Source organism: Phalacrocorax carbo, chromosome 3, assembly GCF_963921805.1.
Source record: "Phalacrocorax carbo chromosome 3, bPhaCar2.1, whole genome shotgun sequence".
Lineage (NCBI taxonomy): Eukaryota > Metazoa > Chordata > Aves > Suliformes > Phalacrocoracidae > Phalacrocorax > Phalacrocorax carbo.
In genome coordinates this window covers 101952194-101969586 of record NC_087515.1, presented here as the reverse complement: position 1 = coordinate 101969586, position 17393 = coordinate 101952194, and the positions used below count along the sequence as shown (strand labels likewise).

Sequence of the window (17393 nt, the reverse complement as noted above, 5' to 3'; positions counted from 1 at the left end):
GCCATAGAAAAGGTATAAAGCATTATCTCTCTCTGTGACTTCAACTCCAAAACTGTAGAACTCTAAAGGAAAGCAGATTGCATTTCCAGTTGAAAGCAAAGGCGACAAAATTTTGGGAAAGCCTGTTCATTAAAATGACATCAAGAGCAAATATTCCACTCCTGATTCAATATTCTAAAGAGAATGGGAATGTCTGACATCACGGTCAAGACTCATATGCGACTTGGATATCTGACAAAATAATTGCAAAATAATCTTCCCAGAAAAAAAGAAAAACCCTGTCATTACTTTGCTTGGGGATGGAAACTATCATGTTTCCAGTCACTATTTGCTTACAGTGAGCCCTTAACATGAGCTCCCCATAAACAAACTCCTCCTAAAACTCTGAATTCCAATATATCAATGTGTATTTTCTTTTCCTCTGGAGAAAAAAGACTCCTGGTTTTGGGTACCCCTTCTGCCTTAGGAGGGAAACATGCACCAGTAACAATCTGGACAGAGAAGTGCTGTACCCTGAGGAACATTCCTCCCTGGTATATAAAAGACCCTTAGGCTAGTAGTTACCTTCATACTCAGATGGTTAATTTGGCATGTAGCAACACATAGTTACACAAGACTGCATACACCAAGATAGCCAGACATATGTGTTGCAAACCTCCATCCAAACAAGGATTCTCTTTAGAATGGGGAATGATGCAGCGAGATGTAAGCTCCAATTAATTTTGATATCAGGTCTGCCCTTATGTACTCTATAAGATGTTAACCTTAACTGGGATTTTAGAGAGATTCAGCAAGAAAGACAGAAGATCAAAAGGTCCACACTGAGATCCCAGGCATCCTTTTTCTTCAAGGTTCCTGTTACGCACCAAAATAAGGCATGAGCTACCACAACAACGGGGTTAAAAACCACTGGAGTCACTGACAGCAGTAAAGAAAGGTCTCTGAAAATATTATTCCTGTACTGCAATGAAAGGTAGATACTGACAGTAGGCATCCTGATGACTGAGAAATGAACTTCAAATCCTTTTTAGAGAGCCACTGACTATCCTGTATTTGACCTTGCAGATCTAAGTATGAATTTCTTTCAGTTCAGAATGAGCCCTCTCCCTTTCTTCTACTTTTAGCACCTGAAACCCCTTTGTCTTTTGGAATGGATGAAATACAGTCTGATGCCTGGATGTCAAGAGGAATTTCACTACTAACAAAAAATTTTCATAAGCAAAGACCTCAAAAAGAGATGGGGTAGATAAATTGAGAGACAGACAAATTATGAAACTGAACAATACAATCTGTTAATAATTGCCAAAATCCAAGAATCTATAGCAATGTTCTCTCACCTGTTGCCAAAATATCAAAAGGCTTAACATAATGGCGAGGACAGCAGAGAGAACAGTTCACAGCTTTCATCCACAATTTCCACACTTCGAAGATGCCACTTGGCTAAAATCTTAAATTGCCATAGTCTTGTCTTTTGCTGCTGATAGAAGGAATATTGAGGCCCCTAGGCATAGCTTCCATATCTAGGAATAAAATGCTCAGTGCCCTTTGTACTTACAAAGCAGATATCACTTCCTAAGCTGCTCAGTCTCTTCCATTTCATGAATGCTATCTGTTTATCTCTAACGATTTTTACGAAGCTCTATTTAGAGCATTTCCTTCTTGCTGCTATACCTCAGCTTTTTCCAGGTAATTTCATTTACTACTTCCTTTTTCCCTTCCATTCCAGACAGAATTAATTAGCAAGAGAATTACTGCTCTGAGATTAATTTTTGTAAGAAGCACTATCACAAAAGCATCCTGAAATTTATCTTCAGAAACCCATTGTACACTATGACAATATTTAAGTCAGTCTTCACTTTCATAATAAATAGATTTGAGTACTTTCAAAGCTAATTCAAAGTTAATGAATCCAGCGAGTAAGTTGAGAGTAATGCATTTGCTGGATTTGTTTATCAGACGTGCAATCAGGAAATCAATGCTAAAAAGAAAAGTCAGTATATAATATTTTGGGGGCAATTCAGAGATTAGACTTAGTCTGACCACATTTGCCAACCTGAAAATGTGAGATTGCGACTATATTTGCCATTTCCTATTTGTATGTTTATTACAATTAGAGAATCACAGCATCAAAATTATTTGTTCATAACAACACTGTTTTGCAAACTTACAGTATCCCCTGGTGACCCTTTTGCTCCTGGTTGACCTGGTGGTCCAATTTCACCCTATATTTTTTACATAAAGAGAGGAGTTCTGTGATTAATGTATGTATAGTTAACAAATTTGTTAAATATTCTGTAGTTATGCAGATTTATTTAGTTAGGATTATTTGTCAGAGTATTATGACATTAACTTTGGTACTTTAAAATTATTCATTCCTTCTGGAATAGTAGAAATAAAACCTAATGAGAGATTTTCAAACATGCCACGAAGAATTTGAATTTGGAACATGACTCCATTATTTTGCAGCATGATTTGGTGTCCTAAATTCCCACTATGAAAACTCTTCTCTCAGCACAGACTGAACCTTACTTTGGAATGGGTATATATGCAGAGGTTTTAACTGTGTTTTCAACTATTAATAATACCTTTTGTCCTTTTGCTCCTTGATTTCCAGGGATTCCAGGAATTCCCTAAGGGGGAAAAGAAAACCTTTTAAATATATGGAATAGTTTCTCCAGAAAATAATATATAACCCACCTCCGCTCCATGTACTCATAAATTTAACATTTGCCATATGATTTGGGTTCAAAGTATGGGCAGGAAATTGAAAATTAAAAAAAAACACAGAAGAGAAAAGAGCTTCAGCTGGAAACATGCAAACTATTTCATATGGGGATACGATGAAACACTAATGTTCAGCCGCTCTCCAGTGCTTTCCTGCCAGGAGTCCATGTCTGCTGCTGGGCAGGCTCACATATTCCCAGTTGCCCACCAAGGCTGCAGTGCTGTACTGAAAACCCTGACTGACACAGGGAAAGAAACCACTTTTCACTATCCGTAAGATTTCCCACATACAATAGAGCATATCTTCTTCCAGCAAAAGTCCTGGTCAATATAGGAGTATGACAAATCCTACCTAAAATACAGTGGTTGTAACAGAACCTAAGAGATAACTGAGAGTTATATTTGATGTACGTTAGCTTCCACCTCCATAAATATTGGGACATCTCTTCCATTTCCTTAGCATCATTGCTCATTTAGCACTACAGTATATATCACAGTTTTCTTATAGTAATAATTTAATTGAAAATAATTTCATTTTAAAACAGAACTCCATATATGCTTAAAACTATATCTATATTCAGTTAATCTACTTCTTTACGTTTCTTTTTTAAACTATTCAAATTGATTGGACAGATACTGTTCTTACTTGTAGCATAATTAATCTGCAGCAAGAATTTGGCTTACAGACTTTACATTTTAATCTAATATTGAAATTAATATGCTGCAGTGAAAAAAAGAGGACTGTTCTAGACACCACCAGAACAAATGCATTCTGTGGGGAAAAAAATTAATGTGAATGTAATAACCTGATAGTTTCCATATGGATTACATCTGTGCAATGCTGGCTTGGAAAAGACAGTCCATTGTTTTGCAGTTTACACCCAGCTTTTAGTTAATAATGACCCCATCAAGCAGAAACACTTCATTGGTCAATGACACATGAGTTAACTATGACATCCTAAGCATTAGACAGGTCATCAAAATTCCAGTGTACCTATCATTAAAAGAAGAGATCAAAGAATATAATAAAAATAATTTGCCTCATTCTGGGACTTCTGTTCACATTGTGTAACATAAGTCTTCTTGCTAAACTTTTGTCCAAAACCATCTTAGATCATTTGCACAAATAAAGAGATGGGAAATAGGGCATATTTATCACCACATTTAGGAACTTCCAGACCATTCCATGCATTCTCAGTGTAATTATTTAACAGCTCATTTCTGTAGCTGTAAAATATAAAACTGTACTATAAATACTGGTACTGTAATACAAAATAGAATTTTGTATGCTGAAAAATCCTCCCACTGGGCAGCAACCTTCTCATACTGAAAGGGTGTACCAAAGCTTTCCATGGTTACACTTCTGTGTTATTTGCTGAGAGAAGATGGTTCCACATACTTATCCAACACAGCGAATGATTTACCATTATATAAGCACGCTTAAAAGAAGAAATACAATGTCCCGCTGAGCTGTGTTGAACTTTCTTGGCTAAAAGAAATTGCTGGTACAAGTCATTTAACTTTACCCTTGTATCAGTGGCAAAGGAGGATAAAACTCAAAGAATAACAATTGCAAAACTAAGTCATATTTCCTTTTTTTTTCTTCTGATTGACTCTGCACTACTGAAGCACATGGAACTTAGGCTCTTATTCCAGTGGGAGCAGATCCAGACCCTTAAAATTCTCTTCTGGCTCATTGACATTCACTCAGCTAAGAACGAATCTATCACTTATGCTAATGTGAGTGATTCCCAGAGTACATGTGGTGGATATTTTCAGTTATTCTCCACACGTCAGTTGGCACAAAAGAGGGAGAATGAAGTGGCTAATTTGGTCATAAAGAATGTGTTTTTCCCATGAGAGTTATTTTTTTGTATAGCTTCCATGGTTCAGTAATTACAAAAACTAATTTCTGTAGGATCAGCTCCAGGATGCCTACAGAATTGAATTTGGTTTCCTTCTCATTATCTATTCCCAATCTATTACTTCCTTTTACATGAAAAATCTCTGGTTATGTCAATTAGAATTATTTGCCCTTTCCCCAGAAGACAAGGTTAAAAAGTATTTTAGATATCCTGAGTTTCTTCCCTAACTTCTAGGTCAAAAGCCAAACGAAGCTTTGGAAATGTGTCTCATTCTTAAACAGAGATTTCACATGCAGTACAAATCCTCAGAATCTGTGCATCTTTTTGTCCACCATGACTAATAAGGCACACTTAATAGGAAGTTAGATTTAATAGGGTGACAGAACATTAACTAATCTATCAAAGAAACTTTATGCTAATTATAAAAAAATGTATTCTTTAAAGCATGAGGCAAAGCAACTAGTTTTACTCCATTTGTAAGATAAAAATGTAATTTTTGTGAAGAGTATATTGTAACTGAAATTATCACAAATGCCTGTGTTTAATCAAAACTTAATATGAAACAGATTCATCATGCAATTTTTCTGCCACTAAGGGAAACACAATGTTTGGAACTACTACAAATGGGAAAACTGCCACCCACTGGGAGTAACAGAATCAATGCTATGGAATAATTCATGATTCACTGGCCTATGGAGAAAAATTGCCTTTGGGGAGTCCTTTACAAAGCTATCAAGCAACATTTTGTTCATATGAAATAAGAAAAAGGGGTCGTAATTCTAGATTTTCTTCTCTTTGTCTTTCCAGAAAACTTATTTTGCATGGGTTGTATTTATCATATATGCAGTTATAATACCAATAAAACATAGCATTACATCTCTAGCCAGAAAAGCTAAAAATCAAAGCATCTACTGCACTATAGTGATTTCTGTCCTTATATAAGATGGACCATCTTACGCTTCAGAATCAGTTAATTTGTTCCCTTTCTTCTTTTACATGAAATTTCATGTAAGGTTTATCCAGTGTTTATTTGTATTTAAAAATTAAGTTTATTGCAAACCTTACCACTGCCTTAATTCTTTCAGCATCATCAATCTGACTTTCTCAATTATCTTCATTTCATTCAAATGCCTTCCTCCTTTCTCTGAAATTTTCCCTTAAATGGGAAGGCTTTCCTTACCCCATAAAAACATGTACTATTATTCATTATTTTAGCCTTAATCAGCAAGTGCTATAATCACATGAAGTTTAAAGCCAGCAAGATAACCTAGTAAAGCTAATTCCTCGGTTTAAAAACATGTCTATTCTAAAGATTCTCAACTGCAGTTTTATCTGCTGAATTTGTGCCTAAAAACTAATGTATCAGTCTGGCAGATAACCAAGATTTTTTATTTATTGAGACACTGCTGTCTTTATGCTTTATTCAGCCTCCTCTGCCCCTCTAATCATCTATCTTCCACCCTGTGTTACCTATGTGTACCTAGAAGCCTGTCAGCTTTCTAAGCTCTTGTTACAGACCTGTGGAGGCTTTGCAGGGGCCTAAATGCCATGTAGGTAACTGAAATTGCCTCTGGTGTCACGGAAGGTGCTGTGGGATAGTTGATCTACCCTTTGAAAAAGACGTCAGTCTGCACTAAGAACTGTGTCATACAGGCCAGATGTTTCAGTTGCCCTCATACACCTCAAAGGGCAAATGATCTTTTTTTTTTTTTTTTTTTTTTTTGCTTGTTTGCATAAGCCTGGTGTGAGAGGTCTCTATAGGCTCAGATAGCAAAAGCTTCTGACAATGTCTTCACATTGGCTAGGGATCACAAGACACAGAAGTGTAAACTAGGATATCCAAAGGTAAAAGGAACTGTGGGTATGCTTTACTTGCAAGAAATAGCAATGCTTAGCCATGAGTCTCTGCTTCATCACAGAATGAAGCTCATCTGGGTATGCAGCTAGGTCCCCTGATGCAGTCTTGCTCAGCTACAGCCTCCACAGCTGGGACTTCAGAACACCCAAAAGCATGAATTGGTTTCTATTGTGATGATGACCTTCAATTCTGACACTTATACAATTGTGTATAAATATACTATTTTCTCCCACTTTTAGCAATTTAAAGAGATCTTCCATTCTTTGATAATACCTGGCAGACACAATGGATTTAACTGTAAAAGGAACATGGTTTCACAATCCCTGGAAAATCTTTCTTGTAGCTTTCATTAATCATGAAGTGTCTATTTTTGTTTTGGATGATATTAAACAGCTGGGGTTTTTTCCACGCAGCCCCACAAAAAAAATCCATTAAGTAAATTGTCTGAGGCCTTATATATGGATCAACTAGGTGTAAGCATTTTTATTTAAGCCACAAGCTACATTTCTCAAAATACTTTTCCCACTTTTCCTAGCTAGTATTACCAATTATTTGTATCTCCCTCATCCTTAACTTTATGCTTGCGAACAGCAGAAGAAACCATGCATAAAAACTTTTTCCAGAAGAAAACAAAAGATATTTTACTCCTAAAATTAATATTTATTAGCTTATTCTGTTCTTTATTTTCTGCTACTGTCTTTAACGTTCCCCATCTCTTCAGTGCCTGGTAGCACTTCGTTCTTCAGTACTGGCTGATAGCCCTAGCAAGGAAAGTAGGAGTTTCTAAACTACAGGTAACATACCCATTACCATAAAATTGTATCTCTGGAAGATGCAAAATTATAGAATATTTCCAAAAGCTTCTCTGTTATGGGCAAGCTGTTTTGCAGTCAATTCCCCAAGAATATTGAGAGAACATTAGTATAATTATCTCATTAGTATCTTATTTTCTTAGGGTAGGTATACAAACCTGTACTTTTTCAACATACTGCTTCAAACAGGCTCCTCACTGAATACGGTACATCTGGACTTATTTTGTAATGTGTCAAACACTTGATAAATACTGTCTAGGACAAATTACTCCGGAACAGTTTTTCAAACTATTCATTCTTCTATCAATATCAAGACAGAAAGACCTGAAATAATATCATTTTTCTCTATTAAAATTTATCACTATTTTAAAAGTTATGAGAAAGCAATACTTCCTGTTTAAACAGTGAGACCTTCTGAAAAATGAAAAAGTATTAAAAAGTAAGGTAAGCATAGATCCTTTATTTCAAAGATCATTATTTGGGGGGAGAAAAATCTACCAGCTTCTCTGCTACTATTGTTGAATATTGGTAAATATTATGGTTTGTTTTATGGCTTAAGATAGCTTCTGCTTTCATATTTTATTTTGTTATGAGGATGGTCAACGAGGTTATTTTGCTGTAACTCTACTTTTTAAAAATTATATTAATTTTAAGAAATGGATCCATTGAGTAATGTTTAGAAGCTTTTGTTAAAAGGTGGTCACGTTCTGGGCTGTTGCCCATTTACACAACAAAAATTCAAACTAATGATCATTTGTAATTCAGGCAGTGAGACAAGACTCACAAAAGACTCCCAGAAAGGCACTGAGAAACTGTAATCAGAGTTTCAGTCTTGAAAAGTTCATAGGCTTTTAAAGAAGACTGCCAGAATGGTGCTAATTTTGACCCTACTCTTTCTTCAACAGGGTAAGTGTTAATCAGGGTCAGCTGAAGGATCAGGTTTAAAACAGATAAAAGTCATGACTACTGATAAAAACATGGTTTTTCTAGTGTATATGAGTTCTCTGAATTATGTTTCAATCAAATGGCTCCTTTCACTCTGAAAAATCTGCAATTCTGATTCTGGGAAGACACTAAAGGACATTACATGAATTATAGCAATAGAACAAGATTCACAAAAAATATGTCTACCCAGACGTTCCCATGATCCTGTTAAACACCTGAAAAATATGACTTTATGTATTACCGATCCTTATTTGAAAAAGCGTGCTTGATGATACACGAGAGATTTACTGGAGGTATGTAAAAAAGTACAAGTCAAGTCATAATTTGGATAAAAGTACAACAGTCAAGATACCTTTTAAAAGATTACAGCAAATCCTTGATAATCCTGATAGAATGAAAGACACGAACCCAATTTGGATAACGGATAAAACTTTCTACTGGGGAAAGTAGCAAAATCTATGTAAAAGGAATTCAGCAAAGCTGCATCTGCTATTACTGAGTAGTTGGAATTGATGACAAAGAAAAATGGGCTAAATACAAAGCATTCCCACAGACGTAATGAGCATCCACCAGACTAGCATAGCAGCTTTAAATTAAATGCAGGAAAGGAAAAAGGATTACCAAGACCAGAGTTTGCAAACACTTTTTTGGCAAATCAGTTATTAAAAATGAAACATACATATGTTAAATGTGGAATACAACGACCCCTGTTGCATTGCCAACAACGCAGACCTTGGAAAACTGTAATTTCAAAGCTGGAAATACTAATAGAAAATGAAAACCATGTATATCCTGTCACAGGCTGAAACTGGTGTCACTGTTTCTTGTAAATACCCTTCAAAACAATGTGAGTATCACACTTGTCAAATCTTTGTGGATCCAAAGGTGGCCAGAGAAAACCTGAGCTCCCAGCCCTGCAGGTGACACTGCAACGCCCTCCTTCTGCCTGCCGTGCCAGGCACGAGCCTTACAGACTGTGCAAACCAACATCCACTCTGTCTAAAAAGTTTACACTGACTTCTAACAACTAACAAACTGACCCATGTTTGACACTTACATGTAAACACACTATTATCCAAGCAGCTACGTGCCTTCAAAATGTTTTAAAATTTCTTCACTACTTAAGTTATGGAGAAAAGCTTATGATGGGTCACAACCTGAGCACCTTCCACACATACGAAAGGGCAGGTTAAGGACAGCAGAGCCTCCTGGAAGAGCAGACTGCTGCTCTGCTCCTTGCACCCAGCACGCCTGGCTGTCTGACACTACAAGAACCACAGTTCCATTCACACAGGTCACACTGATAAAGAACGCCATTTTCAGCCATCTTTCCGGTAGTAAGGAGCCACTCAGTTGAATTAGCAGTGAGCAGGTTTAACAACAAATCATGCATTTTTTTCTATATGGCGCATACTGTGAAACTTGTCACAGGACGTAGCAAATGAAAACAGCAAAAGATTGTTCCAAAAAGGACTGCAAAACTACTAGAAAATTGGTCCATTGCTGGCTATGAAGGAGGATAGGCCAACATGAATTTTTGGCTAAGGAAGTCCCAAAAGCTCTGACAGACAGAATCTGGCACTAAATAACAGGTTAAAAAAAATAATTTATTTTCTACATACTCTTATCTATTGTCAGACAAAAAGTTCTGTGATAATTCCTTTACTCTGAGTCTGCTTGGCAGCCCTTATCTGTGTGTAAGAGCTAAGAAAATTTGGTGCAGAGAATGGGATCAAGTGCTTCCAGAGCACAAAGAAGGAAAATCACACCTTGACTCACATAGTATTCAGTAAGACTAAATTTAATTACTAAAACGAACTACTACAGCAAAACCTAATTTGTACAATAAGAGTCAAAGGTTGTTTCCTAAATGGTTTAATATCTCTGTAGTACAGTTCTTTGTGGAATTAGTGGATCTAATTACCTTGATTTTGCTGGTCCTGTAGTAATTTGTTCCATATTGGTCCAATATGAGTAAAACGTGTCAAAATCCTGAAGTCAGTTTTTTAAAGCTTGACTTAGGAACAGGATCCCATATGCACTGCATTACTTGTGCTTCATTAGCCCAGAGTACTATTTGATTTGTGATATTTAATCTTTTTAGAACAATGTCTAAGCACAAATATACAATATTTTCAAATTATCTATCTGAAAAGAAACAGAAGCTGGGCATAACATACATAATAATGAAGACTTCCAGTACAACAACATGTGCTACAAATGAAAAATTATGTATTTTCATGTTTGCTTCACATCAGCACCCTGACCACAGTTCTCAAGGAGGCTGTTACTCAGACCTTCTGAGGACATAGGTACAGCAAATCTTTTCTCTGGCTTGTCCCATATGTCGGAGAATGATGGCTAGCAAAAAAACTGGCTACCCTGTTACTACCCTGTTGAAGTTGGATCAGAAGAAGGAAAGTCAAACATCCTTTTGGTAATCCTCTTTCTACTTGTGGTTAAGTAACTCACCATAAAAATATTGAGAAGCACAGAATAGAACAGCAATGTGTAAATGAAATCAACTGAAGTAGTAAATATTTATGGCTGCTACATTCTGTCTTCTTCATTCATAGCCTACTGCCCATGTTTGGTTTCTAAGTATAGCAATCAGCTGAGGGAAGTTTCTGTTGGGTAGCTCCAGCAGATATTTACCTAAGCTGTAAATCAAAATCCTATTTCCTAGTGTTCATAGCTTATTAGGAAAGGAAGATAGACATATTTAGGGGCTGTGTTAAAGGCATTCAGATGTCTTTTCTTTTGATTATTCTCTAGCATGAACATTAACAGAGATAGAATTCATACCAAGAAGAGTGCATTTTCCCTAGAAACCTGAAATACCACGTCCCTGTGCTCTATGGAGCAACACCTGAATACAACTAGGAATTTGTCCTTGAGCTATACTACTAAAATTCAGATCACACTTTGTATTAATGTTATGTCAAAACATAGTGACACAAACCAGTGACAATCGATAATGTGTGTGCCTAAAAATGAAATGTGAAATTGCACACACAAAGAGAAATTGCATTGTGAAGCATTAGCTCCTGTAGCATTGCCTGTGACGACATAGAATTAACAGTATCTGATTTTTGCATTTATACACCATAAATGGTGGGGAAAACCCTACATACACTCTGCTTTTATTCACCATAAATGATAATCTTAGAGCTAGAACTATGTTGTCTGGCAAATATTCAAAGATTCAAAACATTTCCATTTTGTAGCATATGTTAAAACAACGCCAAAAAATCCAAATCCATCTTGATTTTTCTGTAGTTTGCTTCTGAGACCTGACAAAATGAAGACCACAGTAAGCACAGTACTTACTGATGTGCCACTTAGGACAGGCATATATTAATTACATATTCATGCATTTCACAGTCTAACATAGTCTAACATACCTAACACTTTCTGTGTTATTGAAAACAGCTGCTGAGCAATAATCTTGAACACAATTGCTGTGAATTACAGATGAAAGCAATGCAAAAATTACATTCTTATTTAAAATCTGGTAACTTAATATGTTCTATGCCTTGTATTTTTGCATATCAACTACTGTCTAAATGACCATTTATTGTTACTAAAAATATTTTTACTTCTATTAGTACAGATACTAGAACTGAGGTATTTTATATCCTACCTCTGTAATATGTGTGAAAGAAGAAAATTAGCACAGACAAATACACAGATAATAAAGCTGGCATCGATGCAAAAGATTGCATATTCCTTACTTGTAACTCCTCTGCCACAATCCACGAATGGGATGTTTACTCTACTGGTTGTCAAATATTTTCTCATTTGCAAAAGCACTTTTTTTCATTTTTTGCTCTCTCTTCCCAATAAACTGCAAAACTGTTACTTCAATGATTTCAAATGCTTTGTCATATCATATTTTGGTTAAAAGTTGATGCATATATGACTAAGTAAGTCCAAAATCATGTGATGATACTGCCACCCAATAGGGAATGCTGGGTGCTTTGGCCGTCAAAAGTTCATTCAAATTCCTTAGTATTTCACCATGCATATATTTATTTTCCTGGTCCTAGGCATAATGTTTCTGTTGAGGAATATACAAAAACCATTTTGTTAAAGGATGTAATTTCCAATGTGCTTTCTATATTACTGGAAGATTTGACAGTGTCTTGAAGTGCTCCTTAAAAACTGAGAGTTAAGAAGGAAACTGTAAGGCAAGAATAATGGAAAGGTGCTGCTGTTTCAAGATTAATTAGCACCAGTGAAACATTTACAGGAAGTATAAACACCAACCTTCCTGGCACTAAAAGGGCAGACATCAGGCCAATACACCACACATACCAGTCCAAATGTTCTCTTCAAGCTTCTCCTACTTCAGAAAAGCCTTCCTTGAATGTATGAAATTAGCACACAAGTTCAGGAATGCCCTAAGTATTTATTATTATTTATATCAGGTGGATCCAAAAGAATGCAAATGAGTCCTCTTTTAAATATCACATATCAAAGGAACCAATTGTTAATCACTTAATGCATACCTATTTCATACTAGTTTTATTATATAACTTTCAAAATCTTTAGCGGTTATTCTCTTCTTAGCATGGTGAATTAACCCATTATGCCTGGAAAGTATTAGATCAGATCAAATTAGATTAAACACTTAAGGAAACACATAGTTTCATAAATTTACAGGGAAAATAAAGAATGATTAAAGAACTTCTAAACTTTCTAACTAAAATCAGCTACCCAGACAGAGCCAAACTAGATTCACACACACAGAGATTATATATAGTTTTAATTCTTTAACCTAAGCCGATTCAGCAATGACACACATTTTTAACTGAGATTTGGGAGTAAATAAATTTCTGATAAACTTTATAGGATCAATTTATGGTTGTTTGGATTTGTCCATTCAACTCTTCAAAAATCTACACTTTATCAAGTCCAGTAATTTTTAGGAATGCCTTTTTTTTGAGTCCAAGCAGTAGTATGTTAGCTAATATACATGAAATGTATCTGTACATAATTTGCTCAAAATAACAAAAAACAACTCATGGGAAATGCTTTTGAATGATAATCTGTTATAGTAAGCTGACTTTTTTCCACTTGAAAATACATTAGAAGTCAAATTGTATAGCTCTAATGTTCAAATACTGATAAACCATCTCTATAGAAAGGTCCACTGCAATATTCATACTAAGAAGATCTAGTTTCTGGTACTCAGAAAGAAGGTAGTGATGTTTATAAGCATGTGCATATTGCTATCTCTGCAATTTATGTGAATACCTCCAGTCTCCTCAACGCAGAAGCATTTAAAAGGGCAAACATTTACATGTATTTTTGAGTAATATGAACACAAGAGGAGATATCTGATGTGTACTGCATACATCCACACTGCCAAGTTGATTCACTCTTAGTTTCATACCAGATCTCTAGACTCCATCTTAGCCATGCTGAGAACATGACAGCTGAAGGCTGAAGATGCAGTAGGAAGTGAAAATTATCATTCCCTCAGTGGGAAAAACCACAGGTGGAACAATGTGTGTCACAGCTCTTATGCTACAGAGAGTATAAGCTTATGCCAAAGCACTTCACCTGGGAATTAAAGCTTACTTTCTAGTACAGATAACTAATAAGACCAAGTTTAAAGTCTCTACATGAAAATTTCCAATAAATATCCCAAATTATGTAAATCCACTGAAGAAATTACATTCTTCAGAAGAGTTTGTAGTTCCATGTATAAACAGGACTAGTTCATTGGAATAACTCACAGCATACAAATAAATAAGCACTATCTCCAATTTTGTGCTTAGAAGATAGTTACTGCACTCTTTAACAAAGCTGCACCTTCAAGTGTTTGCTGCAGGACAATTCTTTCAGAAGTACAGCTTTAACAGATTTTTAAGTTTATACAAGATTAACAAATTATTAAGAGACATTTTAACAAATGACAAACATCTGTTTATTGTAATACAGCTCAGCAAGTCAGCAGGGAAATTTTAAATTGGTACAACACATTGGTCAGAGGTATTTCTATCGCTATGTTTACAAACCAGCTGCAATGGAGGAGGAATGCTGGTATGAAACTTCTATCAGCACACGAATTAGTAAGAAAAGTGCCAGCATAGCCATAAAAAGGTGACTACAGCATACAAGCATAAAACAGACTACTCTGAGTACTGTTTATAACTATTTATAGCACACACCAATCATGTCCATAACAGGATTAAAACTACAGCTTCTTTTGTATTTCCTTATATCTTTTAAGAAACTGCCTTTATTAACGTTGCATCTATAAAATAGTCTTAAAAGAAATGGCAGCAAGGTATGCCACCTTCCCTCCACTTGATTTTCCAAAGTTACCAAATTTGAAATGGTACTAACTGAAAAAAATTAAAAAAAAATACTTTCCTAAGTTTATGCAGGCAAAATAAAAATAAAAAAGACACTATATAATTATAGAAAATTAATATAATTAGTGTAATTGCATAGTGTGTCAAGACAGAAGTTTAAAAATTACAAATCACGAGGAACAGACAGAAAGTGAGAATTAGATGGGAGACAACTATTAGTTTGACAACTTAGAAAAGCAGGCATTGTTTTCCAAGTTGCATTAGGCCAGTGGGTCCAAGTTTATTACAGCATTTATTGTGGCCCCAGTCCAGGCTGACTTCAATGGGAATCTTTCCATTGACTTCAACACGCTTTGGATCAGCAACTATGCCATCATGTCTTATGTCATTTTTGTCAACTGGGAATAATTGAGTAGTTCAGACTAGACTGCCTGAAGTTCCAGAAGTCCTTAATTACCTGTTTCTTTACAGCACTGTTCTCATATTTGTCTTCTTAATAGCAATTAACTCTGCTGAAAAGGTGGTATGGAATGAATTTTGTTAAAATAACTTGTCAGTCAGAATGAAGATGATAACCTAGGTTGCAAACAAATTCTGTTAAAAATGTATACAACCAGAGGACATAAAAGTTATTATTTGCAGGAAAACCTGCATTCAGTCTAAACAATGTGGTGGAGCTTACAGCAAGCACTCTGTAATTAAAGAATGGTTATTGAAACCATTGTGCTGTCCCCTTTCCTCAAGACTAACAACACCTGTTATAGTAGCTCCAGCAACGAGAAAGTCATCAGCAAGACTCTGCCCTGTCTAATCCAACAATTCAGAAATTAGTAGAAGAAATAAAGAATGCTAACACCTTTGAAAAGCAGGCCATCACTCTTCCAAGTTCAGCTGCTACTATCAAGGCATCTCAGACTAGTGGAAAAGCATGAGTATTAGATTTGAAACTATGAAATTTGATAAGCTCACAACAACCAATTCGCTGACTCTCCTGATCGCTTTTCTCTTAAAGACTGACAGGAAATAATTTCTTCTAAATATATTACTTATAAAGAATGAGTGTTATTTTATAGCAGTGCCTACTTTAAGACAATATTAAACTTGAATGAGTATTTAGTATTCTATGAAACATCTTCACAAGTATTAAATCCACACAACACATGATCTTTTGAGCAGATATAAACGTTGAGTAAATGGCACCTTATTAACTAAAACTGGTACAAACCAACATAACATCAACATAAAGTGCATCAAGCAAAGCATATCATTGTGATCACAGAAAAACAACATTTGTGCTTACATGTGGTGTAAGATTTCACTTCCACTTATCTCAGCCAGTGGTCATCATCTGTTTCAGTCAACACTAACACACTATGCTGCTCCTTCTATTTGTGAAATAGGAAGATAGGACTGACAAAGTGTTCACACACGATGCTGCATTCTCAAATATGGTTGTTATCAGAAACAACTCTGCAGATACAGTTCATAAATATGACCACTAAAAGCAAAAAATTTGAGGTATTTTATTAAAGTTGAATAGTAGCTTTCCTCCTGAAGAGACTAGCATAGCTCGTACACTCCACTGTCTATTGCAAAGGTTTTGACTGAATTTTAAATTTTCTTCCATGAGTAGTTCACAACAATTACCAAATCTTCCGTTCCGTTCCGTTCACAGCCCCATCCTATTCCACAGGTAACTGGCTACCTTCCCTCTCATATGGTCTACCTAACTTAACCAAGTTAAATGTACAGAAATCATGTTAAAATTACTTTCTAGTTCTGTTGTAGACTGGAAGGGGCACTGGAACGCCTTAAAACTTGCACATCTCCTCTAACTATATTAGACAATCTTACAAAAAATGTTCTTTACACACCATTCATTCATTTCACATTCTTCACTCAAATGCAGTGGTTGTGGTGTTAATATTTCTCTCCTCAGTGATTCTCATGAGAATATACACACGGCTAGAGGAATAAAAGGGTACAACTGAAATGAAAGAAAATTTTGTTGCAGCAGGTAAATACAGGCAAAATTTTCAGAATTTCCTCCATTCTCAAAATATTTGCTTATTTATATACGTCAGTTTATGAAATGACAGTTGGTGATATAATATGTGTAAAGCTCTACTGAAGAAGAAAGTTCATTAGAATCAGCTACATTTACATTTTAATAAGTAAATAACATTATTTCCTATATTATTATTCTGATTGGCTGCCAGGCATTTGTTCCGAGAACAAGACCTCTAAGGGGTGTTGTCAGTATACAGACAACACAATTGTTAGTAGTTCTGTGGTTTGTGTCTGTTTTTTCATAGCTTCCTATGCAAAGAAAGACAAGAGGCAATACTGAACACATGACTATTTAACAAGCCATCTTGCCTCAAGGTGTTTCACTCTAAGGGCTCCCCTAAAGCCAATTTGTTCACAGCGAAGAGATCTGGAAAACTGTAGAATAAGGGAAAGGGAGAATATTTCATGGCACACAGAACTAAAACCCACCAAAAAAATATTTTGTTCTGCATACTACCATATAACTAAGTCAGGAATTTTCTTTCCTTGGTTCCGGTTTCTATTAATCTCAGCATGGCTATAGATGCAGTAGAACTACATTAACTTCAGGTTTGCTTTCCAAAGATACAGGCTGCCTGGCTATATCAGTTGTATTTTAAAGATTTCTGCTTTAAGAAGAAAAATACAGCAACTTCTGTTGGAGATTTCTATATCCTTAATGTATCTTGAACATGTTTCAAAAAGAATTCTGCTACCATACCCTAGCATAAAAGACACATTTTTCAGAGGATGCATTGATCTACATCTAGCATTCCTGATGCAGTTATAAGAGATCAACAGACAAACCAGGAGT

General features: G+C 35.6%; 1 protein-coding gene across 1 annotated transcript in view; it reads right to left on the bottom strand.

The window, feature by feature from the left end:
• Positions 1–17393, bottom strand: part of COL21A1 (collagen type XXI alpha 1 chain) — a 114259-nt gene that overhangs the window by 23331 nt on the left and 73535 nt on the right. The window contains exons 18-19 of the mRNA XM_064447881.1: positions 2586–2630; positions 2169–2222 (exon numbers count right to left, since the gene is read on the bottom strand). Of these exons, the coding sequence (XP_064303951.1) occupies positions 2169–2222; positions 2586–2630 (99 nt within the window). The remainder of the gene's footprint in view (positions 1–2168; positions 2223–2585; positions 2631–17393) is intronic.